Consider the following 24,844-nt stretch of genomic DNA (forward strand, 5'->3'; position numbering starts at 1 on the left):
CAAAGGAACCCTGTTCTCAAATGGGATCACATTCACATTAACAGGCATTGGAAACCCTGGTGGTGTAGTGGTTAAGAGTTCAGCTATTAACCAAAAGGTTGGCAGTTTGAATCTACCAGGTGTTCCTTGGAAATTCTGTGGGGCAGTTATACTCTGTCCTGTAGGATTGTTATGAGTCAGAATTGACTCAATGGCAATGGGTTTCACAGGTGTAGGGGTTAAGATTCCAACACATATTTTGGGGGGGGGTACACAATTCAGTCCATAACAGTTGGCCTTTTTTGTGTGTCGGCACTGGGTTTTTTTTAGAATAAATAGACAAGGATTGGAAGGGAAGAGTTATGCCACTAAAATTGTGGCCCCTGGAACTGTTCTCACCACCAAGTGCTTTCTGAAAGCTCACATAATTGATGCAATTCCAATGGCTTATTTATATATAATTCAAGTATAAGAATGGTGGTCACAATCCTGGAGGTTAACTAATTTCCTCAATTCAGACAGGCATGTAAAGAAGGACAAAGGGTGGATGAGCCTCAAAGAGCCTCCAGAGATTCTTTGTTAGAAAATACTGGGAACCAGCATGGTCGTTAAGGAGCTGTTTGCAGATCTGAATTAGTGATTACAAATATGCAGGGAAGTGAAGGCTGCCTAATGATAAAATGCTGCTTGATTTTTCACAGGTGCAGCTCAGTTTTGATTAATCATGGCAACACCCTGCTAAATGCAGGGGCCCCCACGTTCTGGAAGCAAAACGAGGTTCGCCTCCCCCATGGCAAAATGCCTTTAGTGTGTCCCTGCAGAAGTACAGGATGACCAAAGTGTCTTTGTTGTTTCATATTTGAGCTGTTTCTAGAGTGAAAGAGAAATGGAATTTGAGTGCATGGGAACAAAAATCTAAAATATATTTTACTTTAAAAAAAAAAAAAGCTGAGTGGGGAGGAGAGCTGGGCCTTTGGAATGTGGTGTCTGGCGGGAACCAGGGACACGTGTCTTGTCCTGCTGGCCTGTCTGGGTTGGAGAAAGAGGCGGTGGCATTGGGGCCCGGTGGCCTGGGAGGTCAGCCTGCAAAATGCACAGGTGGTCAAGCTGGATTGAGTAAGGGATTTTCACAACAGTTGTGGCATTTTACATTCATTTTGAGGATACTGGGAACTCTTAGAAATTTCATGAAGCCACAGGGGCTTCTGGGACTGTAAAAAAGAGCAAGACAGAAATTGTTCATCTCTTGGGAAAACTCGGTTACTTAAAGCTTGTTGTTGTTAGGTGCTGTCGAGTCAGTTCCAACTCATACAGAGCCTGTGTACAACAGAATGAAACATTGCTCAGTTCTTTGCCATCCTCACTGTCATTTTTATGCTTGAGCCCATAGCTGTAGCCACTGTGTCAATCCATTTCATTGAAGGTCTTCCCCTTTTTCACTGACCCTGATGTCCAAGCCTGATGTCCTTCTCCAGGGACTGGACCCTCCTAAAGTTTAGTCCTTGCTTAATGAGTTGCTGTTGAGTTGACTCCAACCCATGGCAACCCCCATGTGTGCCGGAGTAGGACTATGCTCCATAGGATTTTCAGTAGCTGATTTTTTGGCAGTAGATTGCCAGGCCTTTCTTCCAAGGCACCTCCGGGTGGGTCTGAAGCTCCAACCTCTTGGTTAGCAGCTGAGTGCTTTAACTGTTTGCACCCTCCCCCCGACCAGGGAACCAACCCCAGGAGGTCGAAGAGGCCCATCACCCACCTGCACCCATCCCGCCATTGACCCAAGCTCTCTAGCTGGCTCCAGCCTGCTTTAAGTTCACGGGGGCCTCTCAGTGCCTGGACAGGGCAGAGTTTGGGAAGCACGGTCCCTGATGTTGGGTTTTCTCTCCAACATTTTCTTTGTTACTTACATAAACTTGTAAAGAAGTATGCCTGCCAGCATCTGGCCTGAGGGAACTGTGTGGCCCAATTTGTAGTTTCCATTCCTCAGTGCTTCCCCTGAAGAAGAGAGACCTGATTGAAAGGCCAAGGGCCCAGCGTCCCAATCTTCCTCTTCTCTGACTGCCTGCCCTTTGCCACTTTATTTAATGAAGAAGCAAAGTGTCAGGTTTTCCAGAAAGCAAGGACCTCAAAGTTTCCGCAAACTAATGTTTATTTCTGATTTTTTTTTTCTTCTTCATAAATCTACTTCTTCCATAAACCCTGCGGAGCTCAGGTGTCCCAGTTTAGTTCCCGTTACCTGTTTACAAGTTGGGCACCTGGGCCCCACCCACCGGCTTTACAGCTTGTTTTGAAATGATTATGTGATCATGGCCAATGAAGGGAGAAGAAGAAAAAATAAAAATTAAAACGAAATCAAAGAGAATCATGAAATGGGAGGCAGAAAGCTCATTTTAATTAGAATGACCAACAGCACTCCTCGGGAGTCTGTAGTTCAGTCTTATTTATCAAGGAAGCCATGCTGAGCCATCCTGAGGTGATTAAGAGCCAAATTTATTTTCTTAGTATGTGGGCAAAGGCTGGCGGATGTTATGAAGTTATTTATAATGGTAAAGTTTGACTTGAACCATAACTATATCTCCTTAATTGTGCTTATTCCTAGGTTTTTACATCAGCATTGATCCCGGGTAGGCTGTTGAAGCTCTCCTGTGCTTCAAGCCCCCATCCTTAAAACAAGAAAGTGGAATAGATCGTCCTCAATGTCTGGCCCCTTTCAGCTCTAAAGCTGTGCTTTAATGGAGGGAGCATAAGGCAGTGTCAGCCATTTTCCACCTTCCAAAGCTGAGATTTTTTTTTCTTAAAAGAGGTTACCTTTATGGCTAGATATTTCATAGATCTCCAAACAGTTATTGCAAGTTAATGCAGAAGAGCCAGAAGATGGCTGAAATAATCAATAGGCCACCTCAAATGGAGCCCTGGTGACGCAGAGGTTAAAGAGATCGACTGTAACCAAAAGGTCGGCGGTTCGAAACCGCCAGTGGCTCCTCTGGAGAAAGATGTGGCAGTCTGCTTTCGTAGAGATTTACAGCCTTGGAAGCCCTGTGGGGTTGCTCGAATCGACTCCGCGGCATTGGGGTTTTTTTTTTTTTTTTTTAACCTGAGTTTCTCACTTGCTTTTGTGTAATGACTTAGACACAGGGGAGAAGTGGATTGTTAAAAACAGTCTTTCACACCACTTGGTAAATGCCTAAGTGCAGAGACGGAGAGAGATCTAGGGATAAAGCGCTCCCTCGACCTGGTCCTGAAATCGTCGCCTCGGGGTTAAAATTCCCATGCAGCGTCTCAGGAAGGATTGTAGAATATGGACTCTTAGTTTCCAGGTACTGTGTATTTCAGATTTAAGAAGAGCCAACTTAAAAAAAAGTTTGCTTATAATCTCTACTAAACTGGTCATCTTGATGGGTAGCTTAACTAGATTTATGTTTTCTAGGTTACTTAGGGAAGCCCTGGTAGCGTAGTGATTAAGTGCTATGGCTGCTAACCAAAGGGTTGGCAGTTCAAATCCACCAGGCGCTCCTTGGAAACTCAGTGGGTCAGTTCTGCTCTGTCCTGTGGGGTTGCTGTGAGTCGGAATCGACTCGACACCAGGGGGTTTGAGGTTACTTAGGTGTAATTCTACAGACTTTTTTGTTTATTGTAAATATTTATGAAAGACAATGTTTGCTATTTTAACACTTTTTATATGTACAAGTCAATGACATTAATTACATTTATCGTGCTGTTCAACCATCACCATTAACCATTGCCATATTTTTCCCATCACCCTTAACAGAAACTCCAGTGGCACAGTTATTAACAGCTCGGCTGCTAACCAGAAGGTCAGCAGTTTGAATCCACCAGCCACTCATTGGAAACCCTATGAGGCAGTTCTGCCCTGTCCTTGGAAACTCTGTGGGGCTCTGTCCTATAGTCGGAATCGACTCGGGACAGAACAGGGTTTTTTTTTTTTTTGGCTTTTTAACAGAAGCTCAGCATCCCCTAAGCAGTGAGCCTCTCTTCCCCATCCTGGTATTCTAAAGACTTTTGATGCAAATTTTATGCTCAACTCCAAAGTGTGTTCAGGGCGGAAAAATCACTACTAATATGCTTACTAACTAAAATATTTAGACTTTGTTGTGGTTTTTTCCAGCCAGGATCTATCAGCTGTGATCCCAGCTCAAGCAGTGTGTAATGAGGAAGCAGGTAGACGGCCGTGTCAGCCAATATTTATTGACTGCTTACCTGCGTCAGGACTGTGCCAAGTGGCTCCCACGGGTCATGTCACTTAGTCCCCCTCAAAGCCGGAAGAGGTGGATGAGGGCTTGTCACATGGCTCATAAGGGGCAGAGCTGGTATTGGGAGCCAGGCAGCTTTGCTGCAAACTTCACGTTCTTACTAAACGTATTTTCCTCAGATGTGGCTCCATGTTCTATAAGAGCACTGTTAGTGATAAATGAGAAACATGACCAAAGAGCAGGTAGCAGCCCATGGGATGCTAGCAGAGCAAAGCTGGGAGGTGGTGCCGTGCTTCCAACTAGACTAGCACCTGTGTGGGTCGTGAGGCGTCTGAAGAGCTGAATTCACGAGGTGCTGGGTGCTGGCTCCCTGCCCTCGGCGCTGTGTGGGTGCCTTCAAGAGAACAGCCTTGTGGCTCGTGATTCGCTTTCTGCGCCCTCTGGAGAGAGATCACGGGCTGTTTACTGAGCAGAGGAGGGGAGAATTCCTGCCACTGGTCCTGGAGGCTCAGCGCTTGGCCGGCCCCATTCTCCCGACTCCTCCTGAAAAGCAAACTTCTTCCTCTATTGACGTGGAGTTTAAGCGTTAACAGGTGTTTGCCTCCACATCTGTGTGGTGATAAGGTGCAGTGGGTGCCCCGGCCCTTGACACATGGAAGCTCAGGTTGTGCAAACAACCAAAAGGTGTGGTTTAGAGCCCCCAGGAGCCTGCTGGAAGTGGGGGTCGGAATGGGATAGCAAGATAGTACACATCTTAATGATAACTGGTCGCCTGGTCTATGTTACACTGGGAGCCTTTATGAAGGCCAGCTTGTAAAGGGATTGTTGTCTTTCTGGGTACATTTGTCCCTGAAGTCAGATAAATTGGTAGAAGGAAGTCTTAGGAGTATTTATCATTGCATGGGGGTATTGCTGAGTGGCACTAATGGCTAAGTGCTCAATTACTAGCCAGAAGGTTGGCGGTTCGAACCCACCCAGAGGTGCCTTGGTGATCTGCTTCTGCACAGCCTTGCAAATGCTATGGGGCAGTTCTACTCCGCACACACGGGGTCTCCATGAGTCAGAATTGACTTGATGGCAACTAACAACAACATTGCGTAGACAGCATTCATCGGGTGGGCACAAGGTAAAACTTCCCGTCCAACTTTTGGATGTTTATTCCACGTTATCTAACACCTGGGTATTTGGAAATGTCTGGATTTTTCTTTCTTTTTGCAATGTGTAAACAAACCAAACATCCAGGTGACAGACAGCCTGGGTTTTTGACCTTTCACCTTGGTGTTTTGGTGCTGTACAAACGAAATCTACATTCCTGTTGTCACTTGGAGGTAGCTGGGGGTTTAACATGCACCCTGGAGATTTAGTCAGGTAACAGGAATTCCGAAAAAACCTGTCCAGGCTACCTTTTGTCTGTGCGTTGCCAGGGTGTGGAATGTTTGTGGAATCTGCTGTTTGTACTACACGTGAGAGCGTCTAGGCCATTAGCTTCAATCTGCTTTGTTTCAGTGTTGAAATGTTATTTAAAAAAACAATCTGTCGTGAACATAGTTTTGAAGCCTCGTGCTTTTTAATTCTGTGACTTGGCAGATGAAAAATTATGATGAATTCCACCAAGCTTTTGCCACCAGGAGGAATGAAATTAAGAATCGTTCATGTGTTGGTTGATGCAGGATTCTCCTCTCCCTGCCTTTTGTGTTTGGTCTGCCAGAGGGTTACAAATGTCGTCTTTTCTGCAGTGGTCCTTCTACTGCATGGATGTACATGAAGCTGTTTTATTTTACTTTTTTTTTATCGTGTGTGTGATTTTTGTGTAAATTTGCAAAGTGAAAATGGGAAAAGAATAACCAACATTGATAATCTCACCACTGAATTATATAAAGTACATGAACGATTTGGTCTATTTTCCTTCTGGTTTTAGTTCTGTGTATAGAGTCATGCTTATAGATTCAGGTATATGTGGGTCTGTATGGACAAGTGTGTATGTATATTTTTTGCAAAATGGAGTCAAATATACATGTTTATCCTCAGCTTATTTTTTTAAAAAATTTCTTTCTGTTTTTATTGCTGTAATTGTGGTAAATACATAGGTACCAAAACGTTTGCTATTTCTACAATCTTCACAAGTACAGACCAGTGACATTAATTACGTTCTTCACGTCGTTTAGCCATCACCGTTAACTGTTCCTGAATGTTACAGTCACCCTTTACAGGAGCTCAGTGTCCTTGAGCATTGTGTCTTCCTTCCCACCTCCCTCCAGCCCCTGCCTGGGAACCTTAAGCTGTACATACTTGCCTGTTCTAGATATTTCCTTTAAGTGGGATCATGCAGTATTTCTCCTTTTATGATGTCACCCATCATGATGTTTTCAAGTTTCATCCATAGTGTCGGATGTATAAAGACACAACCTACTTTTTCATTTATTAATAACTGTACAATGGTACCTTACTAGATGTGGAACCCTGGTGGCACAGTGGTTAAGTACTTCGCTGCTAACCAAAAGGTTGGCGATTCAAACCCACCAGCTACTCTGTGGGAGAAAGAGGTGGCAGTCTGTTTCTGTCAAGATTTACAGCCTTGGAAACCTTATGGGGCAGTTCCACTCTGTCCTATAGGGTCACCATGAGTCAGGATCGACTAGACAGCATTGGGTTAGTTGTTCCAGGTATGAACATAAGAAGCTACCTCATTCTTTTTAACACCTGTATACTAGTCTGTTGTGAGGATTAACAGCTCTGTTGTTGATGAAGCCTAGTGTTTTGTTGCTACAGGCAGTGTTTGAGGGAGCAACCTTGTTCTTGCGTCTTGAAGTAATCATGCTATTTTCCATGGGCTAGATTCTAGAAGAAACTGGCTCCAAATAACAAAAATATAATAATAATAATAACTATATTGTTAATTTTAGTAGGTACCAACAAGTTATTTTATACAAAGGTTTTTCTCAGTTCATGTTCCCATCCTTAGTCTGAGTCTCTGTTTGAGCGCTGAATGTCATTGATCCTTCTAATTTTTGTTAATCAGCTAGTGAATCACGGTGTCTCGTTATTTTAATTTGCATTTCCTCATCTTTAATGAGGTTGTGTGTCTTTTCATCACGTGTTTATTGGATATTTGCATTCCTTTTCTATGAAAGCAAGGGTGCTTTTGACCTCACTGGGGAAAAAAAAAAAATTGGAGCCCTAAAAAGCTCAGAAATTTAGAAAAGCATGTTTCAGGGTCGTCTTACATCTTTCGAAGGGTAATTTAGTTTTCTAGTAAACCTTGGTGTGGAAACAGCCACTAAAAATCATACTTTGTGCATTTGTTTCCCATATTTACAGAGTTACTCTGTGTAGTCTCTGAGCTTGCCATTAAGTAACTCTAACTAATGGTAGGATATCCCCTCCAGAAATGTCCAACAGCCCCACGGTGGGCGGCTTCTAAGGACATCCATTTAGAAAATGCCACAGCTCATAAAATTTGGAATTGGTGGTATGTGAACGAATCAGATACTGGAGCGATGGTGTAAGAAAATAAATATTCACAGCACTGCATGGGGCAGTATTGATTGAGAACCAAGGTCTCTGGAAGGACAGAAACATCATGTTTGGGAAATGTACGTCTTGTTGTAGAAACATTTTACAAATGTTAACTTATTAATATTTGCAGTGACTCTGCAGGAAGTAAACATTTGGAGAGCATGTGCCCTTGAGAGAGGGCTCTTACATGGAATGTGAGGGCCCCAATGAGGGACTCGAGCTGACCATATGCCCTGGGGTTACATAAGGCAGTGCACGCTGAGCTACGTATGCCAAGATGTAATGTTTGGGGCTGAGGCAGACGGTTTCCCTCCCCTGGGTAGTTCAGGTTCAGCTCCACTTGGAATACGCCGTGTGTCAAATGTGGATCCAGGCCCAAGAAAGACATTGACGGTTTGGATGAGGTCCAGAGCCAGGCACTAGCCATGATTAAGGGCTTATGGGCATGACATTTGAGCGGGGGCTCAAAGAACTGAATATTTACAGCAGGACTAAATGCTGGATTATATGACTTGGGGACATTGGGGCCTGTGGCTTCATCCCTAAGTTACCCACCATGTGACTGGTTCCTCAGAGGCCAGGAGGTTCCCATGTGGGGGGCAGGAATCCTGGCCCTGTGCTCCATTTCTGATACCCCTGAGAGCTTGGGGTGGGAATAGTGTCTCCTAGTAGGCCCATCTGCCTTAAGTTAAATCAGGGTGCCAGTACCCTCCTCTCCTGTGTTCTTACCATGCAGCAGCTCCAGCGTGGCACACAGAGGGCAGGATTTAGATAGAAAATTCTCACTGCACTGGAAAATTGAGCGTCTAGATCTACTCCAGAAGACCCCTTCTGCTCATTTGGCGTGGGAGGTGCTTATGTCTCTTACGAGGACAGCTAAACCAAACTACCAAACTCCTTCTTGTTGAGTGGATTCTGACTCGCGGCAACCCCACGTGTTACAGAGTAGAACTGCTCCGTAGGGTCATCCTCACGGAAGCAGATCACCAGGTCTTTCTTCTGCGGAGCCATTGGTGGGTTTGAACCATCAACCTCTAGATCAGTAGTCAAGTATAAAGCGTTTATGCTACCCAAGGACCCCAGAGGACACCTAGCCTCTTGATTGGCTTCTCCTCCAAGTCCATGGCCAAGCCAAGAGCAGAAAGAGAGTCTTTGCGGATGTAGAGTACACACCCTCTTGATCAGATGCCAGCAGATTCATTTTACCACCAAACGTTTCATCTGTAACCATGAGAATCAGTTTCCCATCACCAGCCCCACGATGCTAGACTCTGAAACAACTTGCCTGGTTCTTGGGGAGAGTTGCTGAAAGGCAGCAGCTGGAGCAAAGTGACTGTCTAGAACCCAGTCTAACTCTCTGCTCACACCCTGCTAAGACAGAGTCCTGCCTCCACCCCAGTGATCCTTCATAAGCATGTCAGTGATGGGTAGTGATGTTGGCCTTGCACCTAGCATCAGTAACTGCCCGGTAGTCAACAGCCGACATAAATAGTTGTGCTACCACGTGCTCCGATGCGCTCTTACCTCTCTTGGCAGGCTCATCACTGACACTGCTTTTCACTGTGGATGGAGCAGCTGTCCCATTTTTATAATGGAGCATTCCCGACACGGTGATCTTTATTCTCTCGTTTAGGCCCTTGAATCACTCGTGTGCTTGCTAAGGCCTCGTGTGTATTATCGGTTTTTATGTGATTAAGGCAGAAAACACTTGTAATGTTCAGGGTATCATTCAGAAGGTCAGTTGAAACTTCTGAAATGATAGTTAAGATTAGTGGGCCCTGGCTGCTTGAAATTGTTTTTCTTTCAGTTTCTGGGGCATGCCCTGTCCAGAATACCTTCAAAGAATGACTTGGATTCAGAGAGAAATGTTAATGCCTTAGAACCCCTAAAGGTGAAATTTGCATTCTGCCCCAGTAAGGGAAGACCGTGCCTGCCTGAAAAATTGTGCCTGCTGAAATATTTTAAAAGCGAGGTGGGAACTTTAGAAGCTAGTCTGTTTACCTGTTGACCAAACTGTGGGAAGGAATCACAATAACTTATTTTCACATGTGCTGCTTACCTTTGAAAAGTCTCAAGGGGTTTGTATACAGATTGATACACAGCTTCAGCTTCGTAAGGATTCGTGTCTCCCATTTTTGGAATTCTGGGAATATCTCTCAGGAATATCTAGCATCTGTTTAGTCACCACCAGAGATGGGAGGGGGTAGACCTATGTTCCCAACCGAAACTTCTTGAGACTTCCAGACAGGACTAAGGGCCACAGGGCGAGAAATGACGGGCTCCAGGAACAATGATAGCGCCTACCTCGTGGGCTTCTTGTGAAGATTAAATTAGCTAAGATGGAAGGAAGCCTCAGATACAGTAAGTGCTCACTACTGTTTGTTTTGGGGGGCAGTGGTGGTTCATGGTAGAATTCTCACCTTCAATGTGGGAGACCTGGGTTTGATTCCCAGCCAACGCACCTCATGCACAGCCACCCCCCTCCCCCAACCCAGTCTGTCAGTGGACGCTTGCATATTGCTATGATGCTGAACAGGTTTCAGTGGAATTTCCAGAATAAGGCCTAGGGAGAAAGGCCTGGCCATCTACTTCCAAAAATCAACCAGTGAAATCCTGTGTATTAAAATGGTCCAGACTGCAACTGAACGTGGGGATGGCGCAGGACCGGGCAGCGTTTTGTTTCATGGTGTATGGGATTGCCATGAGTCAAGGGCCAATTCAAGGCGGCAAACAACAGCTACAGTATTTCTTCTACATGGTCCCAGGTGAAAGGGGGAAGCAGAGGGATTGGTGCTATGGTGACCTGGGTGACCCCTGCCCTAGGGCATTGATTCTGTGCCAGGCTGAGGTTTAGGCCCCCTGGCTGCTTGGCTTCTCCTGAAGGAACCGTCAAAACCACGACAGTGACAGATGCCCGGCGCACACCCCTGCCTTTCTGAACGCGTCAACATCCGTTTGGTAATTATCTACTGTGATGATAATTATTGTTTTCGTTTGTCACAATTCTGAGTATTTCTTATGAGGAAAATTTAGAATTCTGGCGATTCTTCTCTGCCATCCCAATTCCTCCAACTTCAAGTCAAGGGAGCAGAGTACCTGGTAGCCTGTGCTGAGATTGCTAAATGACCACTGTTTTTTTGATCTTTCCAGGTACGAAACCAGCACTGGAGCCTTATTATGGAGAGTGTGGTCCCATCCGACAAAGGAAATTATACCTGCGTGGTGGAAAATGAATACGGGTCCATCAATCACACATACCACCTCGATGTTGTTGGTGAGTTTTACTTTTTGTGTGTGGCAGCCGCAAGGCAGCGTCTTCTATCTCGACTCACTTGGAATTGTGAAAGTGAGCCTTGTTTTTCCCCAAAGTTTAACAAGGGATGATTGGCTTTCATTCTTTCTAAGCACAGGCTGTCATTTGAGAAGAACTCTTCTGTCATTTGACAGTGCTTTCTTTCCTGATTAGCAAGGTTTGATGTGTTTTGTGTGATCATCTTGGTTCCCAAGCGTCATCTTGTGTAAGGGGAACGTGGAACGAAATGTGCTGACATTCCAGAAGCCGAGATTACTCAGAAAATGTTAGCGGGTGCAGGGAAAGAGTACAGAGTTGTCATAGGAGCAACATGTTTTTATAAGAGAGGCAACATTCTCTAAAGGGAGACAAGCATATAATGCTGCCTGAAGAGTAAAGGAAAAGGTATTCTGATGACTGAGCCCATGGCTGGCTGGAAGAAGGTTGATACCAAGGGACCCTTCACTTCCATTAGAAGAAAATCATTAGAAGCTACAAGTTAAATGTTCCTGGAGGTTATTTCCTCTGAAAAGAGAACTGTGAGTATGAGCTTACAAAGAACTTTTTACCAGGGCACACAGACAAGTTGGCCATTCTCATTAAACAGATGAAGACCATGTAGTCTGTTGGCCTGGAAATTCTGAAATTTCTTCCCAAATCTTGCCTATTATGATGGGTTTTTTGTAACTGATTAGGAAAGGTGGTTTGTCTCTCTATCTGGTTGGAGGATTGGAACTATGCCTATGACATGTCTATCTGCAGACCATCTTATTGTAGAGATGGCAGGGTAAGACCTTTTCTATGTAGGCGCCATCTTTCCTTTGTCCAGCCATATGCCACGATTCCCAAGCTCGCCCCCTGTCCTTGAGCTCTTGCTTTCGGTTACCTGTTTGGTTTGCCCTTTTCTGCGTACAGTTCGCTGACTCTTGTTTAAGACTCAACTCAAAGCTCACCCTGCTTCATTTTGTCTTAATGTGACTGTTCCTAACCCCACAAACACACCCACCGACCGTGCATCTCTAAGCCAGGTTTCTCACCCATCATTCCATATGCATTATTTCACACGTGGGCATTTCTTCTATCTCAATGAAGTATAATCTCTTTGAAGAGAAGGACCACCATAGATATTTGAATTACCTAAAGAGCCGTTAAGAAACTTTCCAAAATCTTGACTAATCAAATTGCGTGGATTTAGTTAAGTGAAATGTTAGGCTAACTGAAAATTAAGCAGAAACCAATTTGATTTTCTATCAAGATCAATTCGATTAAATCCCCAATCCACCCTGCCTTAGTAAGCATGATACAGACTTTACTTTCTTTGTACGTAAGTACTCAATGAAAAAGGAGCCTTGGTGGCACAGTGAGTAAGTGCTTGGTTGCTACCCGAAAGGTTGGTGATTTGAACCCATCAGCCACTCCATGGGAGAAAGAGGTGGCAGTCTGCTTCTGTAAAGATTACAGCTTTGGAAACCCTCTGGGGCAGCTCTACTCTGTCCTATAGGGTTGCTATGAGTCAAAGTTGACTCAGTGGCAGTGGGGTTTTACTCAATGAGAAAAGGGCTCCTGTTATTTATGAACATCGTATTTTTGCTTTTTGAAGCCTGGATGTGAAATTTGATAGGCTTTTATATAATGTAGCTTGTAAGGAATATTCATAAGATCTTCTAAGCCCACTTTTCTCATAGAGATATTTGTGGTGTATTTCTTAGCGAGAATGACTGTGTACAGATATTTTATAAAACAAATGCAAAGAGAAGTAACCTTCAAATAGGAGAACAAAATAGTTAGCATTTCTTTTGGCACTGATGCACCATAAATCCATTGATTGAAAAGCACACGACTTTAATTTCACTTTGGGCCTCATGTATACTGACTTTAACATGAAAGCGTTTCCACGTAAGGAAAGAAAGTTAGAATTTTGGCTAAAAGTTCTCAGTATCTAATTTATAATTAAATAATTTATTGTAGGAATAAAATAATTATGCTATAGCAGTCCTCGGGGCTTTGGCTTCTCAAATTGTTAAGATGGGTTGGGGCCGTTCCAAGGAGTCACCATGTCATATCTCTGGGCCACTTTGGCCATGGCTCTTGCTTACAGCAGGTTTTAGGTGGAGTTGTAAAACATTCGCTAGCCCCTCACCCCACCTCCCCTTTGAGCTTTCTGGCAGCTCATCTCTGCAGCCCTGAAATCTCTCTTAGAGTTTAGGGTTGGGATTTGAATCGGGCTGCTGAATAATGGAATTGTGCTGTCTAATGTTAATCCCCTGGCAATCAGTCTTGTTGAAAAGGGTGGATGATTCACTGGTGTAATGTGGAAGGCGCGTGGAGTGTATGGAGTAATGCAGAGAAAGGTCTGATTATGTCACAAATTTGGGAGATCGCCCAGCGAAACATGGGCCAATAATGACACAATGCTGGTTGGGAATATCCATTAAAGCTCAGCTTCAATAATTTTCCAAGCCCAGAACCTTCTTTTATAAATAGAAGCCAAAAGTCAGCAGAGTATAAGACATTTTCAGTAAAGATGGAGGTGTGAAATACTCTCTCATCTTTGCTCAAAGCTCTCGTAATTGCTTTGAGAAACCCTCATAAAATAAGAGTGGAGTCTGCTAAAGAGACTCATGAAGGCTTACAGGGTTGGTTGATAGACAGTCGCTCTGAACATCTCTGCAAGTTGAAACAAGAAGGATTCAGTCTTAGACAAGAACTTTTTGGTAGCCGTCAGGTCCAAATTTAACATATCCCTGCACGATAAAAACTACCTCCATGTATCACGGACCACCAGAAACTCTCCTCAGTGATGTCCTGCTCTTCTGCGCATTCTTTGAGGTTTTCCTTTTGTTGCTATGATACACAGGTCTGTGGTTCAGACATTATGAAGCATCAAATGAGATCTTTTTATTGAAATTCTGCCCCGGAAAGGCATTCCCATAAGCACTTTAGTGTAAAAGCCGTGTAATTTAAGTGACGTTCTTGTGTTCTGGAATTAAAAAGCAAGCCATTGTTGTGTGTGAGGGAAATGCCTTGGTTTATGGGAGCCCCTTTAGGAGTCTTACTTGATCCTCACTAAAATTGACATCATTGCTTTTTCAGCCATTTACTCTTGAGGGAAAATGAGTGTGAAGCCCTGCATTGCAGTAATTGTGGCGATGATAAAATGGGCTCCCCTGAAATGGCTGGCTCTGGGAGGTGGGAAGTCTTTGTCAGAAGTTCACCAGGAATGGTACTGAAGCGCTGGATTCTGACTGGGGTCCTTCTTGGGATCCAAGAAGCTATAATCTAGGATAAGTTATTTGACTTTTTCATTTTACTTTCCTCATGTCTAAAAATGAAGGAGCCAAGACTTAGGAGTGTTAGCAAAAGGCAACCCAGTATCCCGGGAAGAGTAGCAGGTCTGTCAGCCGACACCCTGGGGCATCGAGTGAATTTGGGCAAGTTATTTAGGTTTTTTCAGCCTCCGTTTGCTCATCGTTGATATTGGGATGGCGATATCTACCTCATTCCTCCGATGGTTGTAACAGTGTCCTAAGGCTGCCATAACAAATTACCCCAAACTGGGTGATTTACAAAAACAGAAATCTATTGTCTCACAGCTTGGGAGGTTAGAAGCCAGAAAACAAGGTGTTGGCAGGGCTGGCTCCTCTTGGAGGCTCTGAGGGAGCTGGTGGTTGCTGGCAATCCTTGGCATTCCTTGGCTTGGAGCAGCATAACTCCAGTCTCTGTCTCTGTCTTCATGTGGCTTTCCCCTCTGTACATCTCAAATCCCCCGCTGCGTTTCTCTTATAAGGACCCCTGTCATTTGTCTGTGGATTTAGGGCCCACCCAGATAGTCCAGGATGATCTGATCTCAAGAGCTTTAATTACATCTACAAAGGCCCTATCTCCAAATATGGTCATATTCACAGGTTCCTGGGGTTAGGACATAAACTTACCTTTTTGGGGTCCCATTCAACCCATTACTATGGTCATGAGATTTCAATCAGATTAACAGTGAAAACATCCCATTGGCTCTAAGGTGACCAGCAACAAATGCTGGTTTCTTCCTTTCTAAACTCAGATTTCTTTGAGCGTTAGCAGGCATCTTTAATAACATTCATTGGACTCAATCAGAGAAGTTTTATTAAACAAGCCAAATTCCATCTTGAAGCCAACAGAATTGGCCAGTGGCTGACGTTCACATTTCCATGTTTGATTGATGGTGTTATACAAGCTGCCTCAAGAGTGATTTGGTTGTGGACTTCTAGAATCAGAAGATCATAAGAGTTTTAGAGCTCGAAGGTCACTGAGTGGGCTCTTTACCCCACTCCCGTTCCCTACCCCATCTTTTAGTTGAGGAAATTTAGGCTCAGAGAGGGTAAGTGATTTGCTGAAGAACTTGGAGAAGGAACACTCTGCCGCTGGGAACTCCGTCTGGTTCTTCTCGACTCTCAGATGAGTGTTCCTTGTACTACATGCTGACGTCTTCATTTTGTGTTTACTGTGATGTTGACCAGCAGTGACTGATGGATGGAACAGACCCTTGAGAAGGTGCTGCTGTTACCCCCACTCTTCTGTTCTTTGCTGGGGGAAAAATGAGAGTGGAGGGAGATAGATTGAGATTGAAGGATTCAGAAGACTGGTTGCTCTCCCTCATTCATGTTGGCATTTAGCTTTGACTTAAGACCTTTTCTTCCTTTTGAGTGTTCAGTTCGGCACCCCCAGAGACCATCAGGTAACTATTGAGCTTTTCACCTGGCATTTGTTTTTTCGGAGAGTGGAGTGTGGGGAGGTGAAAACGGTGCCCTCTGTGTTGCCGAGGCCAGCCATGGCCTCTCCCCTATCAGTTTAACTTTCCAGAAACTTGTCCTCCCCTGGGGCGAGAGCTGAACAAGGTGGGGAGTAGCACAGTGGGCCCATCATGGACACCCCTTCTGGCTGGGCGGGGGTCACCCTGACCTCACCACCAGCCCCGACTTGCCCAGCACAGTGCTGCCAACAAGGCTGTAACATAATAAATCTACTCTAACTCATCGCATTTCCCGAGAGTTCAGGGCCCTAGACATGATGGAACATGGCCTGACACCTGAAGGAATCCGCCCCGGTGCTACTCAGCCTGAGGTATGTGTTAAGAACGAAGAGGCCTTTATCCAAGCTCTGACTGATAAGCCTGATGGTGGAGTTGACACCTGGCCCCAGGCTTTTGCCATCTGTCCCCAGTGGGAGAAGGAGAAATTATGTAAATTGTTTACTGCTCGGGGCAGCTTCATCCTGGGAAGACAAAGGCACTGGTGTGATTGCCGAGCAAAGTGAAAAGGCAGGATGGGGCTGGGGCACCTCAGAGGCCCCCCAGCCACACTTTCTGAGTGTGACATGGGACTTCTTTTTGGGCTTGAACAAAGTAGCATTTAAGTAGTTGAATACATGGTGGCCTGGCTCATAATTTTATTATCGAAGCTGTCAAAATGAGGACCATTCTTGCTCACCTGCTCTTGATGGAGACCATACCTCTGTCCTGGTTTCCATCACACTTCTGGAGGGAGTGTTTGTTTTTCCTTTTGACGAGGGATGTGGTGAGGGCTGTCTGTGGGGGTGGCATTTAAGCTACACCCTGCCGCTTGTTCAGGGATTCTAACCCGTTGGCCACTTGGCTCTCACTTTCTAGGCAGTACTCCCAAGCCTCCACTCCATAAGCCCCTCAAGGTCAGGACTTGAAGCTTCTGTGACCCAGAGGCTTCCTGACCAGGTCTCATTTGAGTTTTGCAGATTCATGATCTTGCTGCCAAATTATTCTTTGCCATTTCTTTCTCTGAATATAAGACCTGTGTTTTTCCTGAAGCTGGTTGGTTACCTTCCAGCTTTAGAGTTGTGCCATCTTGCAATCAGAAAGCCCCACTACTGAGAATGGATCGAGATGGCCTGCCAGGTAATAGATGGGGCACAGAGAGTGCCGTTAGAAGTGGGCTTCTTTAGTGCACACGGAGTCGTGGAGTAGAAATTGAGTAGGAAGCAAATTCCTGTTGCTGTTTTTGTGGCGCCAGGGGCCATTTCTTTCTTCCAAACCAGTGCTACCCCAGCCAACCCTTAAAGCGCTCCATTTCTTCCCAGGTAGCGCCTCTGGAGGTTCTGGAGGGAATTGCATCCTTTGACAGCTCTATGGCCTTGGAAAAGTCACGGGGCCTCTGGGCGCCAGTTCCCTCCTCTGTGAACTGGGAATAATGACATGCTTTCCTCCTGTGGGGAGGATGAGGTTGTGGTGGGGCAGTGCTTCTTAAATAATAGTACCATATGAATGATAATCCATTGCCGTTGAGTCAGTTGTGACTCATAGCGACCCTATAGGACAGAGCAGAACTGCCTCATAGGGTTTCCAAGGCTATAATCTTTGCGGAAGCAGACTGCCATATCTTTCTTCCATGAGCGGCTGGTGGATTCGAACTGCTGCCCTTTTGGTTAGCAGCTGAGCGCTTAACCACTGCACCACCAGGGCTCTTTCGCATGAATGGTAGTGGGTTTTATTAGGCAGTCACATGGCTGCTCTTGTACTTCTAGGCCAAGGCACATGCACTCCGCCAATCCCTGATAAAGGACAAATTTCATCACTTTCTCTGATAAAAAAAAATTTTTTTTTTTTATCAGAGATAGCTACTGTTTAATGATCTTCTGGTGGCTGCAGAGCTTCTGGTGGCTCCAATACGCGAGGACTGGTCAGTGGGTGGCTAGATCACCCCAGATGTGACTGGCTGGCAGATCAATGCTTTTCTGCAGCCCTGGGCCCACTAAGAAGTTTCTCCTTTCAGGCACCCAGAGCAGGCAGTGCCTATGTGGTGCCCGGTCCCAGGGGTCGGAGCGGGCAGAGCCAGTATGGACACAGCATGCTAGGAGTTTGCAGTTATCAGTGTTTTTGCCATGTTCTCTGCAAGCCATCCATTGCCCTTTGCCCCAGCGTGGAGGAAGAAGGAGACCTTATTGATTGCTTTAGATTCTGGCAGGGGGCCTGGCTGAGGTGGCTGGGAGGTGGGCTGATATTTGATCTCTGGTCTGATCTTTGGCGCTGAGCCTGTGGTGGGGGCAATGAGGCTGTAGAAGTGTCACTGTCAAGTCAATACCATATAGGGTTCTGTAAAGAGAGGGTCCCCTCCCTGTATCTGGAGATGGTTCAGGTGGGGTGGGCCCCGGGAAAAGCTGTTGCTACTGTCGCCTGGGTGAGTAAGCTTGGCATGAAGACATAAACTCATTGATGGCGTGCGCAGAGCCCGGTAATGCGCCAGGACTTAGCAAGATTTCTCTCAGCGTGTGGTATGTGCTGAGTTTAATGAGGTATTATATTCGGAGTTCCGTGGCTCTTTACATAGTGCAAATTCTGAAGCAAGAAAGCAGCCGAGTTTCTCTGTAAACTCACCTATGCAGACAGCTTCAGTGAACGGTTATGTTAACAAACTGAAAGGTCCCGGCCGGGACATTCATGCGTGTGTCCCCTCAGGATGGACGTTCATGCGTGTCGCCTCAGGATGGCAGTGCAGAAATGCCATCGTCCACTTCCTCTTTTAAATGATACATGCACTGGTTTGTTTTTGTGGATTCCTCCTCCCTTAGAACATCCCACAGCTGTGGTCACAGTCTTCACGTTCAGTCCATTTTCATAGTCAAGGAGAAGAAGGGAGGGCAGAAATGACCTAATGTGGTAATAGGGATGTGTTCCCAGCTGAGGGAACAGGTTCAGATTTGGAAGGGCAACTTTGAGAGTTTGTGCTGTACCTTTGAGTGAACCCTGGTGGCGCAGTGGTTAAGCACTGGGCTGCTAACGGCTGGGCTCCAGCCGTTCTGCAGGAGAAAGATGTGGCAGTCTGCTTCCATAAGATTACAGCTTTAGAAACCCTAGGAGCAGTTCTACTCAGTCCTACAGGGTTTCTATGAGTCGGAATCAACTCGACAGCAAAAATGCAGGTGGGGTGGGGGTAGAGATGGTCAAGGGCGTTGGTGTTGCGCTAGGGAGGTTATTCTATTTCTCCTTTTAAAAAGAGAGAGACGAACTGATGAGAACTTCATTGTCTTGGTTTGGAGGGAGGAAATGGGAGCATAGCACACTCTAGCAGAGAGACTGTTTGTTGTGTGTGTCAGTCAACCCTCCGTCTACGGAGTACCTGGGTCAGAGTGACTGTACATGGCCGAGAGAGGAGACACGTGGGCTTTGTTCTCTTGGGGTTCTCATTATACAGGGGAAAAGACCCCCAATTGCCACGGTGTAAGGATGATAAATAGGAATGGAGACTTCCAGAGTCTCTCCATGTGTAAGATTCTCTCCATTGAGGCCTACAGGAGTTCTGCCCATCCCAAATAAGTGCAAATCAACAGATCAAATTGTAGCCCAAACATATATTCCCCATCATATTAGGAAGAAAGGGATCTGTTAAGAGACAAGCACTGGATTTTATTCTGGAAGGATCTTTTATAAGTTGTACCTTATTTGAAAGAGGAAGTCCTCATTTTATTTGGTTAGGCGTATACTCGGGGCTGAGACAGAAACATGAGAGACACTAGTCCTTTAGAGTTTATACTTTGACCGGTTGGAATCAAGAGAACCTGCTGTCTGTGGGAACATCATTGAATGTTCAGTGGGAGGGGTTTGGTTGGAGGCTGGTTTGAGGCATCTCATCAGGCTTGGGCAGTGAACAGAGAAAGGGAATTCTGATCTGAGCCTTTTGTGACTTGGGAGGACTCATCTCTTTAGGTGATGCCTGTACTAAGGAGTATCTAGAATCGCCTGTATTTTCAGTGTCTGAGTTTTGTCTCCAAGAAAACTAAACAGGATTTATTGTTCAACATCCATGATGTTTATACCAGAGGGAGGCATTTCTTGTTTGCTCACATGGGCCGAAAGCTTTTACTTCTATTTGAACCACACCAGGAGCAAAACAAGCCATCTTGAAAGATTGGCATGATAGATTTTTCTAGATTCGGAAGAAAGAGTTTTTAGATGGTGGAAGTTGATGAAACCCGTGGACATCTTTCCATGTCAGTGCATACTGATCTACTTCAGTGCTATTAATGGCTGTGCTTTTCTGTAATACTGTTGTTGTTAGGTGCCATCGAGTCAGTTCCGACTCATAGTGACCCTATAGGCCAGAGTAAAACTGCCCCATAGAGTTTCCAAGGAGCGGCTGGTGGATTTGAACCACTGAGCTTTTAGTTAGCAGCCGAGCTCTTAACCATTATGCCACCAGGGCTAGTATAATTTGTATAATCATTCTCTTACTGGTGGACGTTTAAGTTGTATCCTTCTTTTTGGTTTTCCAATGACCAAAAAAAAAAAGCTGCAATGACAGGCTTTGAATATATTTATCAGTGTGAATATTTTTCTAGGATTTCTAGAGGAGGACTAGCTGGATCCTTTTTGATTAATAAAACCAGTTGCTATCAAGCTACTTCTGACTCATGGTTGACCCCATGTGTGTCAGAGTAGGAAGGTGCTACATAGGATTTTCAGTGGCTGATTTTTTGGAAGTAGATTGCCAGGCCTTTCTTCGGGGATGCTTCTGGGGGGACTCGAACTTCCAACCTTTTGGGTAGCAGTGGTTAGCAGCCAAGTGCATTAACCATTTCCACCACCCGGGAACCCGTTTGGATAGACAGCAGAGCATTTAAACCTAAGGAACTTTGTATTGAATGGAGCTGCCTTTGACCGGGGGCTCCCTGGTGGTTTGTTTTTTGGCTTCATCTTCACAGATCATTTGGAGGAGATCTTCTAATTAGGAGCTCAGCTTTTGTAACGAGAGTGTGTTTAATGTTTAGTTCCTGGATTTTCTTTTTAAACTTTCCAGCATGTCCTTCCCACGAAGGAAACCCAACCGAGCAGACACCAGCTGATAATCTTGCATTCCTGAAAGCTGTTGCACCCTATGGCAATTGGTGGGGTGCTGAGCTTGTGATGTAGCTCCCCCAGTGTGATTGTTCTCAGCTGTGTTTACCCCAGCTCCTCAGGAGGGAGCCCGGGGAGACTGACGTCTGAGTTTTACATCAGTGTCAAAACTCAAGCATAATATAGGGACCTTGTGCAACGTCTTTGTGCTAGGAGAGAGAAAAGCCCTCATTTAGTAAACTGGACAAGATAAATATACTTAGCTCATCGAGAAGGCAGGTTTTCCACAACCTTAAAAAATATATCATGACTTGCTCCCTCTATATGACCTTTGCCATGTCTCCTCTATTAACAAAAGAAAAGGAAAAGGCATTTTCAAACCCAAATTTGGCGTAACTTTGTAGTCGCTGAAGCCTTCAGTTTGGTTTGAACTTTTTGAAGGCTCAGAGCTCAGGGCATCTTAAACATTTGAGGTGTAAATAACATAAAGCTCTGCTCCTGTAATTTGCCCAAGACCCAAATTGACACCCCGCTGGTAGAAGCCATTCAACCCTGAGCCAAATAATATCGTCGTGACATTCATTAGGGAAGGCACTCTGCCTCCACCTGCTTGGGCCTTTCCAGGCCCCTGAGCCTCAGCCAGCTCCTCACTCTACTTCTCCACCTCATTGAGCAAGGACAAAGGAATTAGAGGTGTTTTGCTCCTCGCATTTCACATGGTGCAGCCTCCTTAAGTCGTTTTGTGACTTCGGTGCTGGAGAGAAGACTCTTCCTGTTGCCCCCCGAACGAGCTTGCTCCTGTCCACTGACTTTGCTGTCCCTGGGAAGAAACGTGTGTGTTTTAGAGGGAGCTGGAATCCCAGCCCAAGTCTACAAACTTTCCAGAGTCTCATTTACAAGTAGAAGGCATTAACACTTGGGTAACCACACAGCAAAGGGGCGAAAAGAACAAAGTCAGAGAATCAAGAGGCTGTATCTGGGAGGCTTGAAGGGCAGCAAACTTTTCCATTCGCCTTCTCCAAAAATGCGAGTTAAAAAAAATTTTTTTAAAGTAATTCCAGAGTGCCTGTTCTAGAAGACAACAAGCCAGAACACCTTCTTATGAACCCCTGGGTGCTCTCTGAAAGTGTAGTACTCCTTCCCATCTGTCTTAGCTTCTGAGTGCTGCTGTTACAGAAATACCACCAGTGGTGGGTGGCTTTAACAAACAAGTATATTTTCTCACAGTTTAGGAGGCTAGAAGTCCACATTCAGGGCGCTGGCTGCAGGAGAAAGCTCTCTCTGTCTGCTCTGGGGGAAAATTTGTCTCAGCTTCTGTAGCTTTCTTCTCAGCGTTCCTTGGAGATCTCCATGTGGCATTTATCTTCCCCTTGGTTTGTGCTTGCTTCTGGGCATGATCTCTTTTTATCTCTCAAAAGTGGCTAAGTTTAAGACACACCCTACACTAATAACTGTTGCCATCAAGTGGATGCCGACTCAGAGCGACCCCACATAACAGAGTAGAACTGCCCCACAGGGTTTCCTTGGCTGTAATCTTTGGGGGAGCAGATCACCAGGTCTTTCTGTCTCAGAGCCGCTGGGTGGATTTGAACTGCCAACCTTTTGGTCAGCAGCTGAACACTTAACCTTTGTGCCAACAGGACTCCTTTCCACAGATGTAAGTGTTAGGATTGACAACATATATTTTGGGGAGGAGGGCAAACTTCACCCTATAACATCATCCTAACCTTTTCCTACCAAGCCTTGTTAGTTCTGACTTTCTTTTGTGCAGATCTCCAGAGCCTGCAGAAAGCTTAGGGAAACAAAACAAAACTCAGGACTTAACTCAATGTAGGCTGTCGGGTTTGGGTGCATTAGGCAGAGTCTTGACGGGGCAATGAACTAACTCATTCTACTAATTGTAATTAGCGTGAGGTCTTTAGCGGGTTATTGGGCTCCTTAGACTTCACAGGGCTTTGATCCTCCTCCTCCTAATAGCCATGCCTCATGCTAACTGATTTAGTGTGTTTTTATGCAACAAAAGCAACCACCGCCTACTCTTGAGAAAAAAAAAAAAGCTAGGCTAGGCTCTTAGTAAAGAAGAATTCTCAGTTGTTTTCACTTGTCCTCCAAGCCAAAGGATGTTCTTTCCGTATCCAGCCCCTCAGAGTTGCTAAGAAACTGTCATTTTGGAGGAAGGGCAATTAAATTTTGATTTTCATTTAAAGACAGAACCAGCGAGATTATCCACGCTCCTTAAATGAGCAGGAGACGGATGGCTTCCAGGTCAATACTGGGAACTCAACATGATTCGAGTCTCTTCGTGGTTTGCTGTCAGAGCAGGTGGCATTTGCAATGGTTCTTTGTGGCAAGTGTGGCTTCACGTTTGGGGAGAAATACTTAGGAGACCTGTGTGTTAGGAAACCAATGACTCTGGGCTTGATTAATTTATAGGTGTAATTTAAGAACCGGGTCGTCTGCTGATCCTTGGGATGCATGTTCACGGAGCCTGCAGACCTGAGGCCGCTCTGCTTGGTGGACAATTTTTATGGCCTTTGCCACGTCAGAGCAAAAAGTTGTAGATCTATGAGGAGCAAGCATATTATTATGTCCAGAGGAGGACTGGCATGTTATAAAGTTTCAGTGGCCAATTAACCAAGATTTATTCTTTGTCACTCAGGTATTTTCTCTCTCTCGATAATTACTTCTTGGAATGAAGCAGGCACTGTTTTCCTTCTGCAGTCTTGAGTTGAGTTGGGGCACCCAGCTACAGACCAGGACTTGAGAGCATCAGCCACAACGTTTGGACTCTTAGGGGCTGAACCTTCTGCTTTGTAAAGTGGACTAATTTGGAGCACTTAAAAAAGGGGGCGAGCACAAGTGAGAAAGAGAGAAAGCCAGGGGGAGAGGATGTATTTTTTTAAGCACTTCAGTCTGTGTTTACTACGCATTTTTTGGTGGAACCTCATTCCAGCAGTGCCGCCAACTGTTCCATGGGCCACAGCCGCACCCTCTCGGGCGGCTGTGCATTCTGTCTTGGTTTAGAATCCAGACAGGGCCCTTAGAATCACCATTTTAAAGGCACCCATTCTGTTTCATGTTCCTGTGCTGTATATCTGTAACCTGCTGAACTCAGGATATATGTTTTTAAAAAAACCACAATAAAAAATCAGAGGTTAGCTGTGTGCCACCTTTTCTGTTTTCCATATATTTATTTCATTCCCCATGTACAAAGAAAAATCTGTTTTCTATAATATCTGAGCACTAAACATGCTGTAAGAAAGCTGTGCGTAAAACTGTAAATCCTGCCTGGTGGAGAAGATAGGATTTTTGTTATCACAAAGGAGGACAAGAGAGGAGCCAGTACTTGGCCTGATTCTTTCATCCAGAGATAACTCATTGATGGATTCTTTTTCTATATCAGCTTGTGGCTGAGAAGTTGCAAACCTGAGTGGTTCCTTTGCCCAAGGCCTGGCATGGTTCTGGGGAGGTTTTGTCTGGAGAGGCGTCACCCCGCTGCCCTCTTCACACAGTGCCTGCCGGGCCCGGCCACAGGGGGCGCTGTCTACACTGCCCAGCCTGCTTGCTCAGCCGCCATCTTTTCCCTGCCTTTGCCTCAGATTTTCAGAAGTGAAAACAGGAGTCGAAGCGCTGTTGTCCACTTCTGGGTCACTGTTCTTCAGAGTGTGACGGACACCAGGGGAACACCGCTCACGAAAGACTTGTGAAGGGGAGCATGGCTCTGTGCCGCGCTGGCATCCTGGGACCCCTTCCAAGAAGTTTCAGGCCTCGTTCTCCGACTTGTTTAAGGGCAGGGAATAAGGTTGCAAAGGAAATCAAAGCCTGATGTGGAGAAACGAAACATGAGGCCTACTGACTTTTAAAAAACATTTTAAATAACATTCTCTAAGGTTTCATTTGATACTGAAGGCAGCTGTAATAAGTTTTGGAAGACGGTGTACGGTTTCTATTACAGGGTGATTCCACTTGCAGTTTTTGTGCCCAAAGTGAGAAAGCGCCGAGGGGGATTTGGGG

General features: G+C 45.3%; 1 protein-coding gene across 7 annotated transcripts in view; it reads left to right on the forward strand.

Annotated features, from left to right (window-relative positions):
- Positions 1-24,844, forward strand: part of FGFR2 (fibroblast growth factor receptor 2) — a 118,874-nt gene that overhangs the window by 47,022 nt on the left and 47,008 nt on the right. For all 7 annotated transcript variants that reach the window (XM_064269223.1, XM_064269221.1, XM_064269224.1 and 4 more), the window contains one exon: positions 10,854-10,977. In XM_064269223.1, coding sequence (XP_064125293.1) covers positions 10,854-10,977 — 124 coding nt within the window. The remainder of the gene's footprint in view (positions 1-10,853; positions 10,978-24,844) is intronic.

The sequence above is a fragment of the Loxodonta africana genome, chromosome 16 (assembly GCF_030014295.1).
Source record: "Loxodonta africana isolate mLoxAfr1 chromosome 16, mLoxAfr1.hap2, whole genome shotgun sequence".
Taxonomy (NCBI): domain Eukaryota; kingdom Metazoa; phylum Chordata; class Mammalia; order Proboscidea; family Elephantidae; genus Loxodonta; species Loxodonta africana.